Source organism: Cherax quadricarinatus, chromosome 43 (assembly GCF_038502225.1).
Source record: "Cherax quadricarinatus isolate ZL_2023a chromosome 43, ASM3850222v1, whole genome shotgun sequence".
Lineage (NCBI taxonomy): Eukaryota > Metazoa > Arthropoda > Malacostraca > Decapoda > Parastacidae > Cherax > Cherax quadricarinatus.
This window is the reverse complement of record NC_091334.1, coordinates 25988228-26014755: the sequence shown is the minus strand read 5'-3', so window position 1 is coordinate 26014755 and position 26528 is coordinate 25988228. Positions and strand designations below refer to the sequence as shown.

Sequence of the window (26528 nt, the reverse complement as noted above, 5' to 3'; positions counted from 1 at the left end):
ACACACACACACCCACACACACACACACACACACACACACACATACACACACACACACACACACACACACACACACACACAACTTCCCCCAGGAAGTAGTGAACATGACTCACCTTTATTAACAGGAGTGAAGATGATGTCATGATCAATGAACTGGCCCCACTGCATGATCATGAGTGTGTAACGAACATGAGGGGCAGACACATCATTGTGCATGTTGGTTGAGATGAGTCGTGGTGAGGGAAGTGGGCGACCAGTCACTGACATGCTCCGTGGCTTCGACAGTCCTGTCAGACAGTGAAATACCGGGGTTAATGTTGCTTCATACCGTGCTGTGTTTATGTTGGTGTTAGTGGTGTCAGTGGTGTCACTAGTGGTGTCAGTGGAATCAGAGCCTCATTACAAATATCACCACCACACATAGGCCACCCCAGGCAAGCTTAGGCCTACTTACCGTCATCATAGGCCGGACGCAGAAGCCTGGTGTTGGCCCGGAAGCTCTTTCCGAAGGCCGGGAAGTTGAGATTGTTGCACCAGCCAGTTGCAGTTCTGAACCTGGAGGTGTGGTCGCAAGGCAGAGTCTGGTCGTCACACTCAAACACGTTAGGGATCTCCATGATGTCGCTGACGTCGATGTTGGGCAGAACATCCATGAGATCGAGCACGGTGTTCGGTGACCCTGACTCGAAGTCCTTCAGGTGGCGGTCTGCGTTACGGCTCTTGCGTTGTCCTGGCTTGCTGTTGTGGAGGAGGAGGAGGGTTATGTCTGGGTTACTGGAGGAGGAGGGTTATGTCTGGGTTACTGGAGGAGGAGGGTTATGTATGGGTTACTGGAGGAGGAGGAGGGTTATGTCTGGGTTACTGGAGGAGGAGGAGGGTTATGTCTGGGTTACTGGAGGAGGAGGGTTATGTCTGGGTTACTGGAGGAGGAGGAGGGTTATGTCTGGGTTACTGGAGGAGGAGGGTTATGTCTGGGTTACTGGAGGAGGAGGAGGGTTATGTCTGGGTTACTGGAGGAGGAGGAGGGTTATGTCTGGGTTACTGGAGGAGGAGGAGGGTTATGTCTGGGTTACTGGAGGAGGAGGAGGGTTATGTCTGGGTTACTGGAGGAGGAGGAGGGTTATGTCTGGGTTACTGGAGGAGGAGGAGGGTTATGTCTGGGTTACTGGAGGAGGAGGAGGAGGGTTATGTCTGGGTTACTGGAGGAGGAGGAGGGTTATGTCTGGGTTACTGGAGGAGGAGGGTTATGTCTGGGTTACTGGAAGAGGAGGAGGATTATGTCTGGGTTACTGGAGGAGGAGGGTTATGTCTGGGTTACTGGAGGAGGAGGGTTATGTCTGGGTTACTGGAGGAGGAGGGTTATGTCTGGGTTACTGGAGGAGGAGGGTTATGTCTGGGTTACTGGAGGAGGAGGAGGGTTATGTCTGGGTTACTGGAGGAGGAGGGTTATGTCTGGGTTACTGGAAGAGGAGGAGGGTTATGTCTGGGTTACTGGAAGAGGAGGAGGGTTATGTCTGGGTTACTGGAAGAGGAGGAGGGTTATGTCTGGGTTACTGGAGGAGGAGGGTTATGTCTAGGTTACTGGAGGAGGAGGGTTATGTCTGGGTTACTGGAGGAGGAGGGTTATGTCTGGGTTACTGGAAGAGGAGGAGGGTTATGTCTGGGTTACTGGAAGAGGAGGAGGGTTATGTCTGGGTTACTGGAAGAGGAGGAGGGTTATGTCTGGGTTACTGGAGGAGGAGGGTTATGTCTAGGTTACTGGAGGAGGAGGGTTATGTCTGGGTTACTGGAGGAGGAGGGTTATGTCTGGGTTACTGGAAGAGGAGGAGGGTTATGTCTGGGTTACTGGAAGAGGAGGAGGGTTATGTCTAGGTTACTGGAGGAGGAGGGTTATGTCTAGGTTACTGGAAGAGGAGGAGGGTTATGTCTGGGTTACTGGAAGAGGAGGAGGGTTATGTCTGGGTTACTGGAAGAGGAGGAGGGTTATGTCTGGGTTACTGGAGGAGGAGGGTTATGTCTAGGTTACTGGAGGAGGAGGGTTATGTCTGGGTTACTGGAGGAGGAGGAGGGTTATGTCTGGGTTACTGGAGGAGGAGGAGGAGAGTTATGTCTGGGTTACTGGAGGAGGAGGAGGGTTATGTCTGGGTTACTGGAGGAGGAGGAGGAGGAGGAGGGTTATGTCTGGGTTACTGGAGGAGGAGGAGGGTTATGTCTGGGTTACTGGAGGAGGAGGAGGGTTATGTCTGGGTTACTGGAGGAGGAGGAGGAGGAGGAGGAGGGTTATGTCTGGGTTACTGGAGGAGGAGGAGGGTTATGTCTGGGTTACTGGAGGAGGAGGAGGGTTATGTCTGGGTTACTGGAGGAGGAGGAGGGTTACCTCTGGGTTACTGGAGGAGGAGGAGAGTTATGTTTGGGTTACTGGAGGAGGAGGAGGAGGAGGAGGAGGAGGAGGGTTATGTCTGGGTTACTGGAGGAGGAGGAGGAGGAGGAGGAGGAGGGTTATGTCTGGGTTACTGGAGGAGGAGGAGGGTTATGTCTGGGTTACTGGAGGAGGAGGAGGGTTATGTCTGGGTTACTGGAGGAGGAGGAGGGTTATGTCTGGGTTACTGGAGGAGGAGGAGGGTTATGTCTGGGTTACTGGAGGAGGAGGAGGGTTATGTCTGGGTTACTGGAGGAGGAGGAGGAGGAGGAGGAGGAGGGTTATGTCTGGGTTACTGGAGGAGGAGGAGGGTTATGTCTGGGTTACTGGAGGAGGAGGAGGGTTATGTCTGGGTTACTGGAGGAGGAGGAGGGTTATGTCTGGGTTACTGGAGGAGGAGGAGGGTTATCTCTGGGTTACTGGAGGAGGAGGAGAGTTATGTCTGGGTTACTGGAGGACGAGGAGGGTTATGTCTGGGTTACTGGAGGAGGAGGAGGAGGAGGAGGAGGGTTATGTCTGGGTTACTGGAGGAGGAGGAGGGTTATGTCTGGGTTACTGGAGGAGGAGGAGGGTTATGTCTGGGTTACTGGAGGAGGAGGAGGGTTATGTCTGGGTTACTGGAGGAGGAGGAGGGTTATGTCTGGGTTACTGGAGGAGGAGGAGGGTTATGTCTGGGTTACTGGAGGAGGAGGAGGAGGAGGAGGAGGAGGGTTATGTCTGGGTTACTGGAGGAGGAGGAGGGTTATGTCTGGGTTACTGGAGGAGGAGGAGGGTTATGTCTGGGTTACTGGAGGAGGAGGAGGGTTATGTCTGGGTTACTGGAGGAGGAGGAGGGTTATGTCTGGGTTACTGGAGGAGGAGGGTTATGTCTGGGTTACTGGAGGAGGAGGAGGAGGGTTATGTCTGGGTTACTGGAGGAGGAGGAGGGTTATGTCTGGGTTACTGGAGGAGGAGGAGGGTTATGTCTGGGTTACTGGAGGAGGAGGGTTATGTCTGGGTTACTGGAGGAGGAGGAGGAGGGTTATGTCTGGCTTACTGGAGGAGGAGGAGGGTTATGTCTGGGTTACTGGAGGAGGAGGAGGGTTATGTCTGGGTTACTGGAGGAGAAGGATGGTTATGTCTGGGTTACTGGAGGAGGAGGGGGTTATGTCTGGGTTACTGGAGGAGGAGGAGGGTTATGTCTGGGTTACTGGAGGAGGAGGGGGTTATGTCTGGGTTACTGGAGGAGGAGGGTTATGTCTGGGTTACTGGAGGAGGAGGAGGGTTATGTCTGGGTTACTGGAGGAGGAGGAGGGTTATGTCTGGGTTACTGGAGGAGGAGGAGGGTTATGTCTGGGTTACTGGAGGAGGAGGAGGGTTATGTCTGGGTTACTGGAGGAGGAGGAGGGTTATGTCTGGGTTACTGGAGGAGGAGGAGGGTTATGTCTGGGTTACTGGAGGAGGAGGGTTATGTCTGGGTTACTGGAGGAGGAGGAGGGTTATGTCTGGGTTACTGGAGGAGGAGGAGGGTTATGTCTGGGTTACTGGAGGAGGAGGAGGGTTATGTCTGGGTTACTGGAGGAGGAGGAGGGTTATGTCTGGGTTACTGGAGGAGGAGGAGGGTTATGTCTGGGTTACTGGAGGAGGAGGAGGGGGTTATGTCTGGGTTACTGGAGGAGGAGGAGGGTTATGTCTGGGTTACTGGAGGAGGAGGAGGGTTATGTCTGGGTTACTGGAGGAGGAGGAGGGTTATGTCTGGGTTACTGGAGGAGGAGGAGGGTGATGTCTGGGTTACTGGAGGAGGAGGAGGGTTATGTCTGGGTTACTGGAGGAGGAGGAGGGTGATGTCTGGGTTACTGGAGGAGGAGGAGGAGGGTTATGTCTGGGTTACTGGAGGAGGAGGAGGAGGGTTATGTCTGGGTTACTGGAGGAGGAGGAGGGTTATGTCTGGGTTACTGGAGGAGGAGGAGGAGGGTTATGTCTGGGTTACTGGAGGAGGAGGAGGAGGGTTATGTCTGGGTTACTGGAGGAGGAGGAGGGTTATGTCTGGGTTACTGGAGGAGGAGGAGGGTTATGTCTGGGTTACTGGAGGAGGAGGAGGGTTATGTCTGGGTTACTGGAGGAGGAGGAGGGTTATGTCTGGGTTACTGGAGGAGGAGGAGGGTTATGTCTGGGTTACTGGAGGAGGAGGAGGGTGATGTCTGGGTTACTGGAGGAGGAGGAGGAGGGTTATGTCCGGGTTACTGGAGGAGGAGGAGGGTTATGTCTGGGTTACTGGAGGAGGAGGAGAGTTATGTCTGGCTTACTGGAGGAGGAGGAGGGTTATGTCTGGGTTACTGGAGGAGGAGGAGGGTTATGTCTGGGTTACTGGAGGAGGAGGAGGGTTATGTCTGGGTTACTGGAGGAGGAGGAGGGTTATGTCTGGGTTACTGGAGGAGGAGGAGGGTTATGTCTGGGTTACTGGAGGAGGAGGAGGGTTATGTCTGGGTTAGTGGAGGAGGAGTAGGAGTTATGTCTGGGTTACTGGAGGAGGAGGAGGAGGGTTATGTCTGGGTTACTGGAGGAGGAGGAGGAGGGTTATGTCTGGGTTACTGGAGGAGGAGGAGGGTTATGTCTGGGTTACTGGAGGAGGAGGAGGGTTATGTCTGGGTTACTGGAGGAGGAGGAGGGTTATGTCTGGGTTACTGGAGGAGGAGGAGGAGGGTTATGTCTGGGTTACTGGAGGAGGAGGAGGGGTTATGTCTGGGTTACTGGAGGAGGAGGAGGGTTATGTCTGGGTTACTGGAGGAGGAGGAGGGTGATGTCTGGGTTACTGGAGGAGGAGGAGGGTTATGTCTGGGTTACTGGAGGAGGAGGAGGGTTATGTCTGGGTTACTGGAGGAGGAGGAGGGTTATGTCTGGGTTACTGGAGGAGGAGGAGGAGGGTTATGTCTGGGTTACTGGAGGAGGAGGAGGGTTATGTCTGGGTTACTGGAGGAGGAGGAGGGTGATGTCTGGGTTACTGGAGGAGGAGGAGGGTTATGTCTGGGTTACTGGAGGAGGAGGAGGGTTATGTCTGGGTTACTGGAGGAGGAGGAGGGTTATGTCTGGGTTACTGGAGGAGGAGGAGGAGGAGGGTTATGTCTGGGTTACTGGAGGAGGAGGAGGGTTATGTCTGGGTTACTGGAGGAGGAGGAGGGTGATGTCTGGGTTACTGGAGGAGGAGGAGGAGGAGGAGGGTTATGTCTGGGTTACTGGAGGAGGAGGGGGTTATGTCTGGGTTACTGGAGGAGGAGGATGGGGTTAGGAGGAGGAGGAGTCTGGGTTAGGAAGAGGAGGGTTATGTCTGGGTTACTGGAGGAGGAGGATGTCTGGGTTACTGGAAGAGGAGGGTTATGTCTGGGTTACTGGAGGAGGAGGAGGGTTATGTCTGGGTTACTGGAGGAGGAGGAGGGTTATGTCTGGGTTACTGGAGGAGGAGGAGGGTTATGTCTGGGTTACTGGAGGAGGAGGAGGGTTATGTCTGGGTTACTGGAGGAGGAGGAGGGTTATGTCTGGGTTACTGGAGGAGGAGGAGGGTTATGTCTGGGTTACTGGAGGAGGAGGAGGGTTATGTCTGGGTTACTGGAGGAGGAGGAGGGTTATGTCTGGGTTACTGGAGGAGGAGGAGGAGGGTTATGTCTGGGTTACTGGAGGAGGAGGAGGGTTATGTCTGGGTTACTGGAGGAGGAGGAGGGTTATGTCTGGGTTACTGGAGGAGGAGGAGGGTTATGTCTGGGTTACTGGAGGAGGAGGAGGGTTATGTCTGGGTTACTGGAGGAGGAGGAGGGTTATGTCTGGGTTACTGGAGGAGGAGGAGGGTTATGTCTGGGTTACTGGAAGAGGAGGAGGGTTATGTCTGGGTTACTGGAGGAGGAGGAGGGTTATGTCTGGGTTACTGGAGGAGGAGGAGGGGTTAGGGGAGGAGGAGAGTTATGTCTGGGTTACTGGAGGAGGAGGAGGGTTATGTCTGGGTTACTGGAGGAGGAGGAGGGTTATGTCTGGGTTACTGGAGGAGGAGGAGGGTTATGTCTGGGTTACTGGAGGAGGAGGAGGGTTATGTCTGGGTTACTGGAGGAGGAGGAGGGTTATGTCTGGGTTACTGGAGGAGGAGGAGGGTTATGTCTGGGTTACTGGAGGAGGAGGAGGGTTATGTCTGGGTTACTGGAGGAGGAGGAGGGTTATGTCTGGGTTACTGGAGGAGGAGGGTTATGTCTGGGTTACTGGAGGAGGAGGAGGGTTATGTCTGGGTTACTGGAGGAGGAGGAGGGTTATGTCTGGGTTACTGGAGGAGGAGGAGGGTTATGTCTGGGTTACTGGAGGAGGAGGAGGGTTATGTCTGGGTTACTGGAGGGAGGGTTAGTCTGGGTTAGGAGTTATGTCTGGGTTAATGGAGGAGGAGGGTTATGTCTGGGTTACTGGAAGAGGAGGGTTATGTCTGGGTTACTGGAGGAGGAGGAGGGTTATGTCTGGGTTACTGGAGGAGGAGGGTTATGTCTGGGTTACTGGAGGAGGAGGAGGGTTATGTCTGGGTTACTGGAGGAGGAGGAGGGTTATGTCTGGGTTACTGGAGGAGGAGGAGAGTTATGTCTGGGTTACTGGAGGAGGAGGAGGGTTATGTCTGGGTTACTGGAGGAGGAGGAGAGTTATGTCTGGCTTACTGGAGGAGGAGGAGGGTTATGTCTGGGTTACTGGAGGAGGAGGAGGGTTATGTCTGGGTTACTGGAGGAGGAGGAGGGTTATGTCTGGGTTACTGGAGGAGGAGGAGGGTTATGTCTGGCTTACTGGAGGAGGAGGAGGGTTATGTCTGGGTTACTGGAGGAGGAGGAGGGTTATGTCTGGCTTACTGGAGGAGGAGGAGGGTTATGTCTGGGTTACTGGAGGAGGAGGAGGGTTATGTCTGGGTTACTGGAGGAGGAGGAGGGTTATGTCTGGGTTACTGGAGGAGGAGGAGAGTTATGTCTGGCTTACTGGAGGAGGAGGAGTGTTATGTCTGGGTTACTGGAAGAGGAGGGTTATGTCTGGGTTACTGGAGGAGGAGGAGAGTTATGTCTGGGTTAATGGAGGAGGAGGGTTATGTCTGGGTTACTGGAAGAGGAGGGTTATGTCTGGGTTACTGGAGGAGGAGGAGGGTTATGTCTGGGTTACTGGAAGAGGAGGGTTATGTCTGGGTTACTGGAGGAGGAGGAGAGTTATGTCTGGGTTACTGGAGGAGGAGGAGGGTTATGTCTGGGTTACTGGAGGAGGAGGAGGGTTATGTCTGGGTTACTGGAGGAGGAGGAGGGTTATGTCTGGCTTACTGGAGGAGGAGGAGGGTTATGTCTGGGTCACTGGAGGAGGAAGGTTGGGGAAGTGGTGTCTGATAAGGGGGTTGTAAGCCCACACCATAATACAGAGGGAGGGTTGAGCAGGGCTCACCATACCTGCCCATAACCCAGACACACATTTGTTTATTAGTAATCAGGACTACATCTCAATCAGGGTATTTACCTAGAAGAAAAATGTTGTAATAGGATAAATTAAGTTAGGAACAACTCTTAGCTAGGTGGAACAGCTAGGAGCAGTGTAGGAACTTTATAAGTCCAAAGATCATTCTTGGGACTTGGGTAAATGTTAGTAAGGGATACCTCATAGTCAAATGGAACTTTGATCCTGTGATCTTAAGGACATCACAGAGACAGCATCATTACTAGACACTAAGGTTGGAAAAGTCCCTTCTAAGAGTTGTCTCTAACTTGATGTATCCTACTAGCTAAATAACTAGACTATTTACTTATTAACTAATCTAATTTGAGTTTTCCAGGAGAGACACCTTGATGGATTTGTGGTCCTGACGTCACGGTGACACGTTAACGTAACAACCCATAATCCACACGGATCCACCTAAGTCCCTCCAGAACGTCCAGTAATCCACACGGATCCACCTAAGTCCCTCCAGAACGTCCAGTAATCCACACGGATCCACCTAAGTCCCTCCAGAACGTCCAGTAATCCACACGGATCCACCTAAGTCCCCCCAGAACGTCCAGTAATCCACACGGATCCACCTAAGTCCCTCCAGAACGTCCAATAATCCACACGGATCCACCTAAGTCCCTCCAGAACGTCCAATAATCCACACGGATCCACCTAAGTCCCTCCAGAACGTCCAATAATCCACACGGATCCACCTAAGTCCCTCCAGAACGTCCAATAATCCACACGGATCCACCTAAGTCCCCCAGAACGTCCACTAATCCACCCGGATCCACGTAAGTCCCTCCTGAACGTCCAGTAATCCACACGGATCCACCTAAGTCCCTCCAGAACGTCCTATAATCCACACGGATCCACCTAAGTCCCTCAGAACGTCCAATAATCCACACGGATCCACCTAAGTCCCTCCAGAACGTCCAATAATCCACACGGATCCACCTAAGTCCCTCCAGAACGTCCAATAATCCACACGGATCCACCTAAGTCCCTCCAGAACGTCCAATAATCCACACGGATCCACCTAAGTCCCTCCAGAACGTCCAATAATCCACACGGATCCACCTAAGTCCCTCCAGAACGTCCTATAATCCACACGGATCCACCTAAGTCCCTCCAGAACGTCCAATAATCCACACGGATCCACCTAAGTCCCTCCAGAACGTCCAATAATCCACACGGATCCACCTAAGTCCCTCCAGAACGTCCTATAATCCACACGGATCCACCTAAGTCCCCACAGAGCGTCCTATAATCCACACGGATCCACCTAAGTCCCCCCAGAGCGTCCTATAATCCACACGGATCCACCTAAGTCCCTCCACAACGTCCAATAATCCACACGGATCCACCTAAGTCCCTCCAGAACGTCCTATAATCCACACGGATCCACCTAAGTCCCCCCAGAGCGTCCTATAATCCACACGGATCCACCTAAGTCCCTCCAGAACGTCCTATAATCCACACGGATCCACCTAAGTCCCCCCAGAGCGTCCTATAATCCACACGGATCCACCTAAGTCCCCCCAGAGCGTCCTATAATCCACACGGATCCACCTAAGTCCCCCCAGAGCGTCCTATAATCCACACGGATCCACCTAAGTCCCTCCACAACGTCCAATAATCCACACGGATCCACCTAAGTCCCTCCAGAACGTCCTATAATCCACACGGATCCACCTAAGTCCCCCCAGAGCGTCCTATAATCCACACGGATCCACCTAAGTCCCTCCAGAACGTCCTATAATCCACACGGATCCACCTAAGTCCCCCCAGAGCGTCCTATAATCCACACGGATCCACCTAAGTCCCCCCAGAGCGTCCTATAATCCACACGGATCCACCTAAGTCCCTCCACAACGTCCAATAATCCACACGGATCCACCTAAGTCCCTCCACAACGTCCAATAATCCACACGGATCCACCTAAGTCCCTCCACTACGTCCAATAATCCACACGGATCCACCTAAGTCCCTCCACAACGTCCAATAATCCACACGGATCCACCTAAGTCCCCCCAGAACGTCCAATAATCCTCACGGATCCACCTAAGTCCCTCCACAACGTCCAATAATCCACACGGATCCACCTAAGTCCCTCCACAACGTCCAATAATCCACACGGATCCACCTAAGTCCCTCCACAACGTCCAATAATCCACACGGATCCACGTAAGTTCCTCCAGAACGTCCAATAATCCACACGGATATACCTAAGTCCCCCCAGAACGTCCAATAATCCACACGGATCCACCTAAGTCCCTCCACAACGTCCAATAATCCACACGGATCCACGTAAGTTCCTCCAGAACGTCCAATAATCCACACGGATATACCTAAGTCCCCCCAGAACGTCCAAAAATCCACACGGATCCACGTAAGTTCCTCCAGAACGTCCAATAATCCACACGGATCCACCTAAGTCCCTCCACAACGTCCAATAATCCACACGGATCCACCTAAGTCCCTCCAGAACGTGCAATAATCCACACGCATCCACCTAAGTCCCTCCAGAACGCCCAATAATCCACACGGATCCACCTAAGTCCCTCCAGAACGTCCAATAGCCCACACGGATTCACCTAAGTCCCTCCAGAACGTCCAATAATCCACACGGATCCACCTAAGTCCCTACACAACGTCCAATAGCTCACACGGATCCACCTAAGTCCCTCCATAACGTCCAATAATCCACACGGATCCACCTAAGTCCCTTTCAGAACGTCCAATAATCCACATGGATCCACCTAAGTCCCTCCACAACGTCCAATAATCCACACGGATCCACCTACGTCCCTCCAGAACGTCCAATAATCCACACGGATCTACCTACGAGCCTCCAGAACGTCCAATAATCCACACGGATCCACCTGCGCCACTCCAGAACGTCCAATAATCCACACGAATCCACCTACGTCCCTCCAGAAAGTCCAATAATCCACACGGATCCACCTGCGTCCCTCCAGAACGTCCAATAATCGACAAGGATCCACCTACGTCCGTACAGAACGTCCAATAATCACACGGATCCACCTACGTCCCTCTGGAACGTCCAATAATCCACAAGGATCCACCTACGTCTCTCCAGAACGTCCAATAATCCACACGGATCCACTTACGTCCCTCCAGAACGTCCAATAAGCTCCCATAACGTCCAATAAGCCTCCAGAACGTCCAATAAGCCTCCAGAACGTCCAATAAGCCTCCAGAACGTCCAATAAGCCTCCAGAACGTCCAATAAGTCTCCAGAACCAGAAAGTCCAATAAGCCTCCAGAACGTCCAATAAGCACCCAGAACGTCCAATAAGCCCCCAGAACGTCCAATAAGCCTCCAGAACGTCCAATAAGCCCCCAGAACGTCCAATAAGCCCCCAGAACGTCCAATAAGGTTCCAGAACGTCCAATATGCTCCAGAACGTCCAATAAGCCCCCAGAACGTCAAATAATTCTCCAGAACATCCAATAAGCCTCCAAAACGTCCAATAAGCCTCTAGAACGTCCAATAAGACCCTAGAACGTCCAGTAAGCCCCCAGAACGTCCAATAAGCCCCCAGAACGTCAAATAAACCCCCAGAACGTTCAATAAGGCCCCAGAACGTCCAATAATCCTCCAGAACGTCCAATAAGCCCCCAGAACGTCCAATAAGCCTCCAGAACGTCCGATAAGCTTCCAGAACGTCCAATAAGCCACAGAACGTTCAATAAGCCCCCAGAACGTCCAATAAGTCCCAGAACGTCCAATAAGTCCCAGAACGTCCAATAAGCCCCCAGAACGTCCAATAAGCCCCAGAACGTCCAATAAGTCCCAGAACGTCCAATAAGCCCCAGAACGTCCAATAAGCCCCCAGAACGTCCAATAAGCCCCCAGAACGTCCAATAAGCCTCCAGAACGTCCAATAAGCCCCCAGAACGTCCAATAAGCCTCCATAACGTCCAATAAGCCCCAGAACGTCACTTACCCGGCAAAGTAGTTATTGACGAACCTCGCTGAGGCGAACTGCAAGATGAACGATGAATTGGAAATCTTGATTGATTGAGCCTTAGGCTTACCGAAGGCGTAGGCCGACCCCAGGGGCCCCTTAGGGTCAGCTGTCAGCTCTGTCACCACACAAATATAAAGATATATATATATATATATATATATATATATATATATATATATATATATATATATGTCGTGCCGAATAGGCAGAACTTGCGATCTTGGCTTAAATAGCAACGCTCATCTTGCCATATAGGACAAGTGAAAATTTGTGTATGCAATAATTTCGCCAAAATCATTTTGAACCTAACGAAAAAAATATATTTCACTGTGTTTGTTTAGTATTAAATTATTGTAAACAAATCTAAAATATATTTAGTTGGGTTAGGCTAAAATAAATTATTATTGTTATAATAAGGTTAGGTAAGTTTTTTAAGTTCCCTTTGGTGCAAAATTAAAAGTTTTTACATTAACATTAATGAAAAAAATATATCTTTAAACTTATAAGAGAAAATTTTAGAAAGAACTTAATTTTAAATGAATTCTTGCTAATTGACCAGTTTTACCTATTCGGCACGACATATATATATATATATATATATATATATATATATATATATATATATATATATATATATATATATATATATATATATATATATATATATATATATATGTATATACGTAAATTAATAATATATAATTATCATAAAATACATTAAAGTTTGGGAAGAAATATCCCAAAATCCATTAAAATTCACATAAATCCTCCCCCCCCCCCCTCCTCCCAATTCAAAATTTTTGAAATTGGCAAAATTTTTAGACAAAATTGGCCGGGAGAAAACCGGCGAAGAAAAAAAAAAAAAAAAAAACGGCGAAGAGAAAAAAGAAAAAAAAAAAAAAAAAGAAAACCGGCGAAGAAAAAAAAAAAAAAAAGAAAACCGGCGAAGAAAAAAAAAAAAAAAAAGAAAACCGGCGAAGAAAAAAAAAAAAAAAATAAAACCGGCGAATAAAAAAAAAAAAAAAGAAAACCGGCGAAGAAAAAAAAAAAAAAAAAAGAAAACCGGCGAATAAAAAAAAAAAAAAAAAAACGGCGAAGAGAAAAAAAATCTTAGAGTTGCGTTTTCTAAATGAGATGCAGCGGGAAAATGGGAAAATCTACGTACATAAGTGCATAGAAAATGGGAATTGCAGAGAAAATGGTGACAGAAAACGAGATTAAGAGAAAATGGGAAGAGAAAGAAGCTCTAAGCCAGACTGTAAGTATCTATGACAGCTCTAAGCCAGACTATAAGTATCTATGACAGCTCTAAGCCAGACTGTAAGTATCTATGACAGCTCTAACCCAGACTATAAGTATCTATGACAGCTCTAAGCCAGACTATAAGTATCTATGACAGCTCTAAGCCAGACTATAAGTATCTATGACAGCTCTAAGTCAGACTATAAGTATCTATGACAGCTCTAACCCAGACTATAAGTATCTATGACAGCTCTAAGCCAGACTATAAGTATCTATGACAGCTCTAAGTCAGACTATAAGTATCTATGACAGCTCTAAGCCAGACTATAAGTATCTATGACAGCTCTAAGTCAGACTATAAGTATCTATGACAGCTCTAACCCAGACTATAAGTATCTATGACAGCTCTAAGCCAGACTATAAGTATCTATGACAGCTCTAAGTCAGACTATAAGTATCTATGACAGCTCTAAGCCAGACTATAAGTATCTATGACAGCTCTAAGTCAGACTATAAGTATCTATGACAGCTCTAAGCCAGACTATAAGTATCTATGACAGCTCTAAGTCAGACTATAAGTATCTATGACAGCTCTAAGCCAGACTATAAGTATCTATGACAGCTCTAAGTCAGACTATAAGTATCTATGACAGCTCTAAGCCAGACTATAAGTATCTATGACAGCTCTAACCCAGACTATAAGTATCTATGACAGCTCTAAGCCAGACTATAAGTATCTATGACAGCTCTGAGTCAGACTATAAGTATCTATGACAGCTCTAAGCCAGACTATAAGTATCTATGACAGCTCTAAGTCAGACTATAAGTATCTATGACAGCTCTAAGCCAGACTATAAGTATCTATGACAGCTCTAAGCCAGACTATAAGTATCTATGACAGCTCTAAGTCAGACTATAAGTACCTATGACAGCTCTAAGCCAGACTATAAGTATCTATGACAGCTCTAAGTCAGACTATAAGTATCTATGACAGCTCTAAGCCAGACTATAAATATCTATGACAGCTCTAAGTCAGACTATAAGTATCTATGACAGCTCTAAGCCAGACTATAAGTATCTATGACAGCTCTAAGTCAGACTATAAGTATCTATGACAGCTCTAAGCCAGACTATAAGTATCTATGACAGCTCTAAGCCAGACTATAAGTATCTATGACAGCTCTAAGTCAGACTATAAGTATCTATGACAGCTCTAAGTCAGACTATAAGTATCTATGACAGCTCTAAGCCAGACTATAAGTATCTATGACAGCTCTAAGTCAGACTATAAGTATCTATGACAGCTCTAAGCCAGACTGTAAGTATCTATGACAGCTCTAAGTCAGACTATAAGTATCTATGACAGCTCTAAGTCAGACTATAAGTATCTATGACAGCTCTAAGCCAGACTATAAGTATCTATGACAGCTCTAAGTCAGACTATAAGTATCTATGACAGCTCTAAGCCAGACTGTAAGTATCTATGACAGCTCTAAGTCAGACTATAAGTATCTATGACAGCTCTAAGTCAGACTATAAGTATCTATGACAGCTCTAAGCCAGACTATAAGTATCTATGACAGCTCTAAGCCAGACTATAAGTATCTATGACAGCTCTAAGCCAGACTGTAAGTATCTATGACAGCTCTAAGCCAGACTATAAGTATCTATGACAGCTCTAAGCCAGACTATAAGTATCTATGACAGCTCTAAGCCAGACTATAAGTATCTATGACAGCTCTAAGCCAGACTGTAAGTATCTATGACAGCTCTAAGCCAGACTATAAGTATCTGTGACAGCTCTAAGCCAGACTATAAGTATCTATGACAGCTCTAAGCCAAACTATAAGTATCTATGACAGCTCTAAGCCAGACTATAAGCATCTATGACTGCTCTAAGTGAGACTATAAGTATCTATGACAGCTCTAAGCCAGACTGTAAGTATCTATGACAGCTCTAAGCCAGACTATAAGTATCTATGACAGCTCTAAGTCAGACTATAAGTATCTATGACAGCTCTAAGCCAGACTGTAAGTATCTATGACAGCTCTAAGTCAGACTATAAGTATCTATGACAGCTCTAAGCCAGACTATAAGTATCTATGACAGCTTTAAGTCAGACTATAAGTATCTATGACAGCTCTAAGCCAGACTGTAAGTATCTATGACAGCTCTAAGTCAGACTATAAGTATCTATGACAGCTCTAAGGAAGACTATAAGTATCTATGACAGCTCTAAGCCAGACTGTAAGTATCTATGACAGCTCTAAGCCAGACTATAAGTATCTATGACAGCTCTAAGCCAGACTATAAGTATCTGTGACAGCTCTAAGCCAGACTGTAAGTATCTATGACAGCTCTAATCCAGACTATAAGTATCTATGACAGCTCTAAGCCAGACTATAAGCATCTATGACTGCTCTAAGTGAGACTATAAGTATCTATGACAGCTCTAAGCCAGACTGTATCTATCACTGTTCTAAGCCAGACTGTAAGAATCTATGACAGCTCTAAGCCAGACTGTAAGTATTTGTGACAGCTCTAAGCTAGACTATAAGTATCTTTGACTGCTCTAAGCCAGACTATAAATCTCTGTGACAGCTCTAAGCCAGACTGTAAGTATCTATGACAGCTCTAATCTAGACTATAAGTATCTTTGACTGCTCTAAGCCAGACTATAAGTATCTATGACAGCTCTAAGCCAGACTGTAAGCATCTATGACAGCTCTAAGCCAGACTATAAGTATCTATGACAGCTCTAAGCCAGACTGTAAATATCTATTACAGCTCTAATCCAGACTGTAAGTATCTGTGACAGCTCTAAGCCAGACTTTAAGCATGTATGACAGCTCTAAGCCAGACTAAAAGTATCTGTGACAGCTCTAAGCTAGACTAGAAGTATCTATGACTGCTCTAAGCCAGACTATAAGTATCTATGACAGCTCTAAGCCAGACTATGAGTATCTATGACAGCTCTAAGCCAGGCTGTAAGTATCTTTGACAGCTCTTAAGCAGATTATAATTATCTGTGACAGCTCTAAGCTAGTCTAGAAGTATCTATGACAGCTCTAAGCCAGACTATGAGTATCTATGACAGCTCTAAGCCAGGCTGTAAGTATCTATGACAGCTCTTAAGCAGATTATAATTATCTGTGACAGCTCTAAGCCAGACTAAAATATCTATGACAGTTCTATGGCAACTCTAAGTGAGTCTACAAGTATCTTTGACAGCTCTAAGCCAGACTTTAAGCATATATGACTGCTCTAAGCCAGACTTTAAGCATATATGACTGCTCTAAGCCAGACTTTAAGCATATATGACTGCTCTAAGCCAGACTTTAAGCATATATGACTGCTCTAAGCCAGACTTTAAGCATCTATGACTGCTCTAAGCCAGACTATAAGCATCTTTGACAGCTCTAAGCCAGACTGTAAGCATCTTTGACAGCTCTAAGCCAGTCTAAAAAATTATGAAAGCTTTAAGTCAGCTGTAATTAGACTCAAATTTCATTCCTTTCGAGATTTATGCAGGTGGGTGGTGGTGGGCGGTAGGTGGTGGTGGTGGGCGGTAGGTGGGTGGTGGTGGGCGGTAGGTGGGAGGTGGTGGGCGGTAGGTGGGTGGTGGTGGGCAGTAGGTGGGTGGTGGTGGGCGGTAGGTGGGTGGTGGTGGGCGGTAGGTGGGTGGTGGTGGGCGGTAGGTGGGTGGTGGTGGGCGGTAGGTGGGTTGTGGTGGGCGGTAGGTGGGTGGTGGTGGGCGGTAGGTGGGTGGTGGTGGGCGGTAGGTGGGTGGTGGTGGGCGGTAGGTGGTGGTGGTGGGCGGTAGGTGGGTGGTGGTGGGCGGTAGGTGGGTGGTGGTGGGCGGTAGGTGGTGGTGGTGGGCGGTAGGTGGGTGGTGGTGGGCGGTAGGTGGGTGGTGGTGGGCGGTAGGTGGGTGGTGGTGGGCGGTATGTGGGTGGTGGTGGGCGGTAGGTGGGTGGTGGTGGGCGGTAGGTGGGTGGTGGTGGGCGGTAGGTGGGTGGTGGTGGGCGGTAGGTGGGTGGTGGTGGGCGGTAGGTGGGTGGTGGTGGGCGGTAGGTGGGTGGTGGTGGGCGGTAGGTGGGTGGTGGTGGGCGGTAGGTGGGTGGTGGTGGGCGGTAGGTGGGTTGTGGTGGGCGGTAGGTGGGTGGTGGTGGGCGGTAGGTGGGTGGTGGTGGGCGGTAGGTGGGTTGTGGTGGGCGGTAGGTGGGTGGTGGTGGGCGGTAGGTGGGTGGTGGTGGGCGGTAGGTGGGTAGTGATGGGCGGCAGGTGGGTAGTGATAGGCGGCAGGTGAGTGGTTTTGGGCGGCAGGTGGGTAGTGATGGTCGGCAGGTGGGTGGTGGTGGGCGGTCGTTGGGTGGTGATGGGCGGCAGGTGGGTGGTGATGGGCGGCAGGTGGGGGGTGGTGGTCGGTCGTTGGGTGGTGGTGGGCGGTAGGTGGGTGGTGATGGGCGGCAGGTGGGTGGTGATGGGCGGCAGGTGGGTGGTGATGGGCGGCAGGTGGGTAGTGATGGGCGGCAGGTGGGTGGTTTTGGGCTGCAGGTGGGTAGTGATGGTCGGCAGGTGGGTGGTGGTGGGCGGTCGTTGGGTGGTGATGGGCGGCAGGTGGGTGGTGATGGGCGGCAGGTGGGTGGTGATGGGCGGCAGGTGGGCGGTGGTGGTCGGTCGTTGGGTGGTGATGGGCGGCAGGTGGGTGGTGATGGGCGGCAGGTGGGTGGTGGTGGGCGGAAGGTGGGTGGTGGTGGGCGGCAGGTGGGTGGTGATGGGCGGCAGGTGGGTGGTGATGGGCGGCAGGTGAGTGGTGATGGGCGGCAGGTGGGTGGTGATGGGAGTCAGGTGGGTGGTGATGGGCGTCAGGTGGGTGGTGATGGGCGTCAGGTGGGTGGTGATGGGAGTCAGGTGGGTGGTGATGGGAGTCAGGTGGGTGGTGATGGGCGTCAGGTGGGTGGTGGTGGGCGGCAGGTGAGTGGTGATGGGCGGCAGGTGGGTGGTGGTGGGCGGCAGGTGGGTGGTGGTGGGCGGCAGGTGGGTGGTGATGGGCGGCAGGCGAGTGGTGATGGGCGGCAGGTGGGTGGTGGTGGGCGGCAGGTGGGTGGTGATGGGCGGCAGGTGAGTGGTGATGGGCGGCAGGTGGGTGGTGATGGGCGGCAGGTGGGTGGAGGTGGGCGGCAGGTGAGTGGTGATGGGCGGCAGGTGGGTGATGATGGGCGTCAGGTGGGTGGTGGTGGGCGTCAGGTGGGTGGTGGTGGGCGGCAGGTGAGTGGTGATGGGCGGCAGGTGGGTGATGGTGGGTGGCAGGTTGGTGGTGGTGGGCGTCAGGTGGGTGGTGATGGGCGTCAGGTGCTTGGAGGTGGGCGGCAGGTGAGTGGTGATGGGCGGCAGGTGGGTGGTGGTGGGCTGCTGGCAGGTGTTCACTAGATCAAGCAGTGCTGGTGTTCAGTTAGGTCTAACTAGGTGAGACGGCCAAATTTGGTGTAATTTTGTTGTAACTAGGTGCAGGTAGGCCTGAAAATTCCATAAGTCCTCGCAAGGTCAACAGGCAGGAAGACCAAGTTCAGTCCTAAGTCGCTAGAGTCAGCGTAGAGGTCATTAGAGTCAGTATAGAGGAGAGTACAGGTCACTACAGTCATCATAGAGGGCAATGCAGATCATTACAGTCACTACAGAGGACAATAGAGGTAACTAGATTCAGTACAAAAGACACTAGAGGACACTAAAATCAGTAGAGGTCACTGGGAGTCAGTAGAGGTCACTGGGAGTCAGTAGAGGTCACTGGGAGTCAGTAGAGGTTACTAGGAGTCAGTAGAGATCACTAGGAGTTAGTAGAGGTCACTTAGTAGAGGGCAGTAGAGGTCACTAGAGTCAGTACAAAGGGCACTAGATCACTAGTCAGTACATAGGACAGTAGAGGTCACTGGGGGTCACTAGAGGTCAGAGGTCATACTCACGTCGTCTCCAGATATCCTGTTCATGGTTCCTCATGACCTGCCAAGCCTGTAGGCCTACCCTGAAGCAGTCATGAAGGAGCTCCTCAGCCTCCCTCACAACCCTGGCGTTGAGGTTGTGGTCAGAGCGGTCAATGAGGGCGTGCATGACCTCTGAGGTCACCTGGTGCCCATGTGGGGCCCTGGGCATGGCCCTGGGCACGTCCCGGGGCACACGTCTGTCAGCTGGAACGTGCGTGTACATGCGCGACTGTTGTTAGTTGGTCAGAGCATACATGTACATACATACATTATGTGAGGGCATGTGCATTAGTCACACACACACACACACACAAAGAGCAAGACAAAGACTCAGAGAAACCGAGGAAGAGTGGTCTAGGAAGGAAGAATGAACAGCAGAGCTCAGACAAAGGGAACAACAGTGGAAAAGGAGGCTAGATGAGCTTAACAATAAAATGGATTAGAGGATGCTTTAGAGAGCAAGAAGTGGGAGCTACAAGCTGCAGCTACAGAGGCTAGGATATGGAGCCTAGAAGAGGAATTAAAAATGCTGAAATGGGATATAGAACTGAAGAGCAGAACAGGCATGACATGAGGAACAGGAACATCCACATCCAGCAAGGTAACTGAAGGAAGGGAAGGAAAGGAGATAAGCCATATGCAGAGGCCCAATCAGACCACCAGGGGGCTTAGGAAAAGTCAAGAAGTGTAAGTGGCATGCCACTGGGCACAGGGACAGTTAAGAGGAGACTGAAGGAAGGGAAGGAGGCAGGTCACCTGCAAAGGCTTTATCAGACCATTGAGAGGACCAGGAAATGGTAAGGAAAGAAGCAGTTCATGAACTTCGGTAGGCCGAAGGAGCACTTTATGAAGTAAGACAACAGGGAGAGGAAAAAGAGATTGAAAATATCATGAAAGAAATAGAAAAGGAAGATATGACTCGGCTGACAAATTTTCAGTGTCAGTGACATGAATAATATGCTGCAAAGACATGGAGAAGCTTATCAGGAAAAGATTGGTGGAGCACCTAGAAAAGAATGAACTTAGGCACAATAACCAGCACAGTTTCAGGGAGGGGAAATCCTGTGTCACAAACCTACTGGAGTTTTATGACAAGGCGACAGAGGTAAGGCAGGAGAGAGAGGGGCGGGTAGATTGCATTTTCTTGGACTGGAAGAAGGCTTTCAGTACATTTCCACACAAGAGATTAGTGCAAAAGTTAGAGGCAGGAATAACAGGAAAAGCACTGCAATGGACCAGAGAATACCGGACAAAAAGGAAAGAATGAGCGATGATACGTGATGAGGTGTCAGAGTGGGCATCTGTGACGAGCGGGGTTCCACAAGGGCCAGTCGTAGGATTGGTGCTGTTTCTGGTATATGTGAATGACATGATGGAAGAGACAGATTCAGAGGTGTTCCTGTTTGCAGACGATGGGAAGCCAGTGAGGAGAATTTAAGTAGAAGAGGATCAGGCAGGACTCCAAAGGAATCTGGACATGATGCAGCCTGGTCCAGCAATTGGCCTCTGGAATTTAGCCCTGCCAAGTGCAAAGTCTTGAAGACCTCAGAGTACAAGCTAGGTGGCCAAATACTACAAACCTCACTCAAGGAAAAGAATCTTGGGGTGTGCATGACACCGAACACATCTCCTGAGGAGCACATCAACCAAATAACTGCTGCAGCATATGGGCGCCTAGCAAACCTCAGAACAGCATTCCGACATCTTAATAAGGAATCATTCAGGACCCTGTACACCGTATACGTTAGGCCCATATTGGAGTATGCGGCACCAGTTTGGAACCCACACCTAGCCAAGCACGTGAAGAAACTAGAGAAAGTGCAAAGGTTTGCAACAAGACTAGTCCCAGAGCTAAGAGGTATGTCCTACGAGGAGAGGTTAAGGGAAATCAACCTGACGACACTGGAGGACAGGAGAGATAGGGGGGACATGATAACGACATACAAAATACTGAGAGGAATTGACAAGGTGGACAAAGACAGGATGTTCCAGAGATTGGACACAGTAACAAGGGGACACAGTTGGAAGCTGAAGACACAGATGAATCACAGGGATGTTAGGAAGTATTTCTTCAGTCATAGAGTAGTCAGTAAGTGGAATAGTTTGGGAAGCGATGTAGTGGAGGCAGGATCCATACATAGCTTTAAGCAGAGGTATGATGAAGCTTACGGAGCAGGAAGAGAGTGGACCCAGTAGTGACCAGTGAAGAGGCGGGGCCAGGAGCTGTGACTCTACCCCCTCCCCACACACACACATGATCTATTACACTTGCCTGTCATATTTATGTGTCAGTCTATGTGCATCTCAGTGTGTACATGGATGTCTGTGTGTACATGGATGTCAGTGTGTACATGGATGTCTGTGTGTACACATGTATGTATATCCCTGTGAATATATATTAATAAATGGATTATTAACAGTCATGTATATATATATATATATATATATATATATATATATATATATATATATATATATATATATATATATATATATATATATATATATATATATATATATATATATATATATGGGACTTTCGTTTTGCAACTAACACTTCTTCAGGAGCTTTCAGCAATGTTACAGAGGTAATATAGTGTGGGTAGGTGTGTCCACCTCAAGTGTTGCTGCCAGTAGACTAGCAGAATGTTTGAGTCACACCTGAGCCCTGTCTGGGCCCTGTCTGGGCCCTGTCTGGGCCCTGTCTGGGCCCTGTCTGGGCCCTGTCTGGGCCCTGTCTGGGCCCTGTCTGGGCCCTGTCTGGGCCCTGTCTGGGCCCTGTCTGGGCCCTGTCTGGGCCCTGTCTGGGCCCTGTCTGGGCCCTGTCTGGGTCCTGTCTGGGCCCTGTCTGGGCCCTGTCTGGGCCCTGTCTGGGCCCTGTCTGGGTCCTGTCTGGGCCCTGTCTGGTTCCTGTCTGGGCCCTGTCTGGGCCCTGTGGCATGAGTTAGGGGCCCTCACTTCCTGTTTAATGCCAGTCTGCCCACCATCCGTTCTCTTTAACTCTCAGTTACTAGACAGATAACAATTGCAAAGCAATGACTGTTGTTTTAAGCCTGTTGCATAGACCAAATTAATGACAAGTAGGCCTGTATTAATGAATATTTAGATATTACTTAGATAAAAAGCATCTAATATAATAAACTGCAATAGCCATGCTAGTTTAGCATTTTATTTGATAATAATAATAATAATAATAATAATAATAATAATAATAATAATAATAATACAAAAATTTAATTCTGTTTTTGAGAAGATGGGGAGATACTTGTACCTCCTCCCATGGGAGACAGGTGTGAAACACTGCCGAGACAGTGAGACAAGACCAGGTCACTACCTGGACAAGACCTGGACCGGGAAAGTACCGGTGAATCAACAACAACATCGTTCTGTTTACCTAGAAATGTTCTCGTCTGTCAAGAAAAAAACTTCCTGTCAAGGACCTTTGATTCTCGTCTCTAATTCCTTAAGAAAGTCCCAGAAAATAATGTCATTAAGATAGGTAATTTGAATTTAAATTTATTTTTAATGAAATGTTTGGTGCCAGATCAACCAGGCTGGTTGATCAGTCTGTTGGTGTTGTCACTAAACAATACATTGTCTTGGTAGTTACAGCATGATGTTCATGAACTGACCTAACTGATCCTACTGCGTCTTAAGAGGCACCTCACTTCCCCTCTCATTATTTTTCCCCTATCTACCCTGTATATAATTACTACCACATTTGCTTTGTCTCTTTAGTAAGGCAAAGTCCAGGATCGTTCCTTAATTCATGGTATAACTTAATTCATGGTATAACTTAATTCATGGTATAACTTAATTCATGGTATAACTTAACAAATCATTGTTGACAGTTGTTTTTGTCGAGGTCTGAGTTTGGCTCTACAACACAATTATCAACAAAGATGTGTTAGGTTATACTATGAATTAAGTTATACCATGAATTAAGGAACGAACTCAGGCGCCTCTTTAATACACTGCTATCAAGTTATGGCACCTGATGCCAGAGTGACAGAGCGTCAGGCTGGTGTCTGACACTCTGTGAGTTTTCTGGCAGCAGCACTCATCATGGACACACTTGCAAACTTGCAACATTGTTGTAAGCTCTTGTTTAAATGTTGACTGCACCATGAAAGGCCAAGAAGAGAAAGAAGAAGCTTCCTGAGACACGTCCTTCCCAGAGGTCTCTTGTAAAAGAAGGAAGTAGAAAATTAAGAGGAAGAAGAGGTTTCTTGAGATATTTACAACCTTCCCAGAGGTCTATTGTAGAAGAAAGAAGAGAAGGAAGAGGAAGAGGAGGCTTCATAATTCACTTATGTGTTTTCCAGAGGTCTCTTGTTGACGGAAGAAGAGTAAGAAGGGTCTTGCAGATTGACTTACGTGCTTCCCAGAGGTTCCACTCAGAGTCCCTCATGTTACTGATGTCCCTCTTGGCTCTGTCAATACTCTCCTGCAACATCTTGTCAGGGATAACGAAGTTAGGGCTGGCTGTCTTCCACTTCTTCAGGTTCACTGACTTGATGTTCTTACCCTGACATGACATTCGTGCGTTCCTGCAATGTAAACACACGTTTAAACATATTAATGCCCCCTGACATGACATTCGTGTGTTCCTGTAATGTAAACACACGTTCAGACATATTAATGTTCCCCCTGACATGACATTCTTGTGTTCCTGCAATGTAAACACACGTTCAAGCATACTGATGTCCAACTGACATGACTTTCGTGTGTTTCTGCAATATAAACACACGTTCAAAGATATAAATGTCCCCCTGACATGACATTCGTGTGTTTCTGCAATATAAACACACGTTCAAAGATATAAATGTCCCCCTGACATGACATTCGTGTGTTTCTGCAATATAAACACACGTTCAAAGATATAAATGTCCCCCTGACATGACATTCGTGTGTTTCTGCAATATAAACACACGTTCAAAGATATAAATGTCCCCCTGACATGACATTCGTGTGTTTCTGCAATATAAACACACTTTCAGATACATAAATGTCCCCCTGACATGACATTCATGCGTTCCTACATTGTAAACACGCGTTCAAACATGTTAATGTCCCCTTGACATGACATTCGTGTGTTCCTGCAATATAAACACACTTTCAAACATATTAATGTTCCCTGACATGACATTCGTGTGTTCCTGCAATATAAACACACATTCAAACATATTAATGTCCCCCTGACATGACTTTTATGTGTTCCTGCAATATAAACACACGTTCAAACATATTAATGTCCCCTGACATGACATTCGTGTGTTCCTGCAATATAAACACACTTTCAAACATATTAATGCTCCCTGACATGACATTCGTGTGTTCCTGCAATATAAACACACTTTCAAACATATTAATGTCCCCCTGACATGACATTCGTGTGTTCCTGCAATATAAACACACTTTCAAACATATTAATGTCCCTCTAACATGACATTCGTGTGTTCCTGCAATATAAACAATCGGTCAAACGATATTTCAATGGGACTCCGACACTCCGGAGTGTCTGACACAAAAACTCTATGTTGTTTCTTGAAGAAAACTCACATCTGACACTCTCAAGTTCTCCTGATACCTCTGACACTCTCAAGTTCTCGTGACACCTTTGACACTCAAGTTCTCCTGACACCGCTGACACTCTCAAGTTCTCGTGACACCTTTGACACTCAAGTTCTCCTGACACCTCTGACACTCTCAAGTTCTCGTGACACCTTTGACACTCAAGTTCTCCTGACACCGCTGACACTCTCAAGTTCTCTTGACACCACTGACACTCTCAAGTTCTCCTGACACCACTGACACCACTGACACTCTCAAGTTCTGACACCACTGACACCACTGACACTCTCAAGTTCTCCTGACACCACTGACACTCTCAAGTTCTCCTGACACCACTGACACCACTGACACTCTCACGTTCTCCTGACACCACTGACACCACTGACATCACTGACACCATTGACACCACTGACACCACTGACACCACTGACACTCTCAAGTTCTCCTGACACCACTGACACTCTCAAGTTCTCCTGACACCACTGACACTCTCAAGTTCTCCTGACACCACTGACACCACTGACACTCTCAAGTTCTCCTGACACCACTGACACCACTGGTTTATTAAGCTTCATTAATAAGAAGAAATACTCAAGTTTTTTACTGACTGACTCACTCACTGACTCATTGACTGACTGACTCACTCACTGACTGACTGACTCACTGACTCACTCACTGATCACTAATTCACTGAGTGATTCACTGACTCATTGACTGATTCACTGACTCACTGACTGATTTACTGACTCACTGACTGACTCACTCACTCATTCACTGATTCACTCACTGACTCACTCACTGATTCACTGACTGATTCACTCACTCACTGACTCACTCACTGATTCACTGACTGATTCACTCACTGACTCACTAACTGATTCAATGACTGACTCACTAACTGACTGACTCTCTCACTGACTGATTCACTCACTGACTGACTGACTCACTCTCTGACTCACTGACTCACTTACTGACTCACTCTCTGGCTGATTCACTGACTCACTGATTCATTGACTCCCTCACTGACTGATTCACTGACTCACTCACTAATTTACTGACTGATTCGCTGACTCACTCAGTCATTAATTCACTGACTCACTCACTGACTGATTCACTGACTCATTCACTCACTCATTCACTGATTCACTGACTCACTTACTGATTCACTGACTGATTCACTGACTCTCTCACTGACTAATTCACTGACTCACTGACTCACTTACTGATTCACTGGCTGATTCGCTGACTCACCCACTGACTGATTCACTGACTCACTCACTGATTCATTCACTGATTCACTGGCTGACTGATTCAACTCACTGACTGATTCACTGACTCACTTACTGATTGATTCAACGACTGATTCATTGACTCACTGCCTGATTCACTGACTCACTGATTCACTGACTGACTCACTCACTCACTGATTCACTGACTCAATCACTGACTGATTCACTGACTCACTGACTGATTCACTGACTCACTTACTGATTGATTCACCGACTGATTCATTGACTCACTGCCTGATTCACTGACTGACTGACTCACTCACTGATTCACTGACTCACTGACTGATTCACTGACTCACTGATTGATTCACTGACTCAATCACTGACTGATTCACTGACTCAATCACTGACTGATTCACTGACTCACTCAGTGACTCACTCACTCACTGATTAACTGACTCACTTATTTACCGAACCACTGACTCACTGACTCACTCACTCACTGATTCACCGACTCACCCACTGATTCACTGACTCACTGACAGATTCATTGACTGATTCACTGACTCACTGACTGATTCACTGACTGACTCACTGAATAACTCACTCCCTGATTCACTGACTCTCTGA

At 48.3% G+C, this 26528-nt stretch overlaps 1 protein-coding gene across 1 annotated transcript in view; it reads right to left on the bottom strand.

The window, feature by feature from the left end:
• Positions 1-26528, bottom strand: part of LOC128694170 (uncharacterized) — a 165610-nt gene that overhangs the window by 19479 nt on the left and 119603 nt on the right. Inside the window, exons 6-12 of the mRNA XM_070093477.1 lie at positions 24665-24865; positions 24299-24435; positions 23473-23645; positions 19078-19299; positions 11848-11986; positions 455-738; positions 114-287 (exon numbers count right to left, since the gene is read on the bottom strand). Coding sequence (XP_069949578.1) covers positions 114-287; positions 455-738; positions 11848-11986; positions 19078-19299; positions 23473-23645; positions 24299-24435; positions 24665-24865 — 1330 coding nt within the window. The remainder of the gene's footprint in view (positions 1-113; positions 288-454; positions 739-11847; positions 11987-19077; positions 19300-23472; positions 23646-24298; positions 24436-24664; positions 24866-26528) is intronic.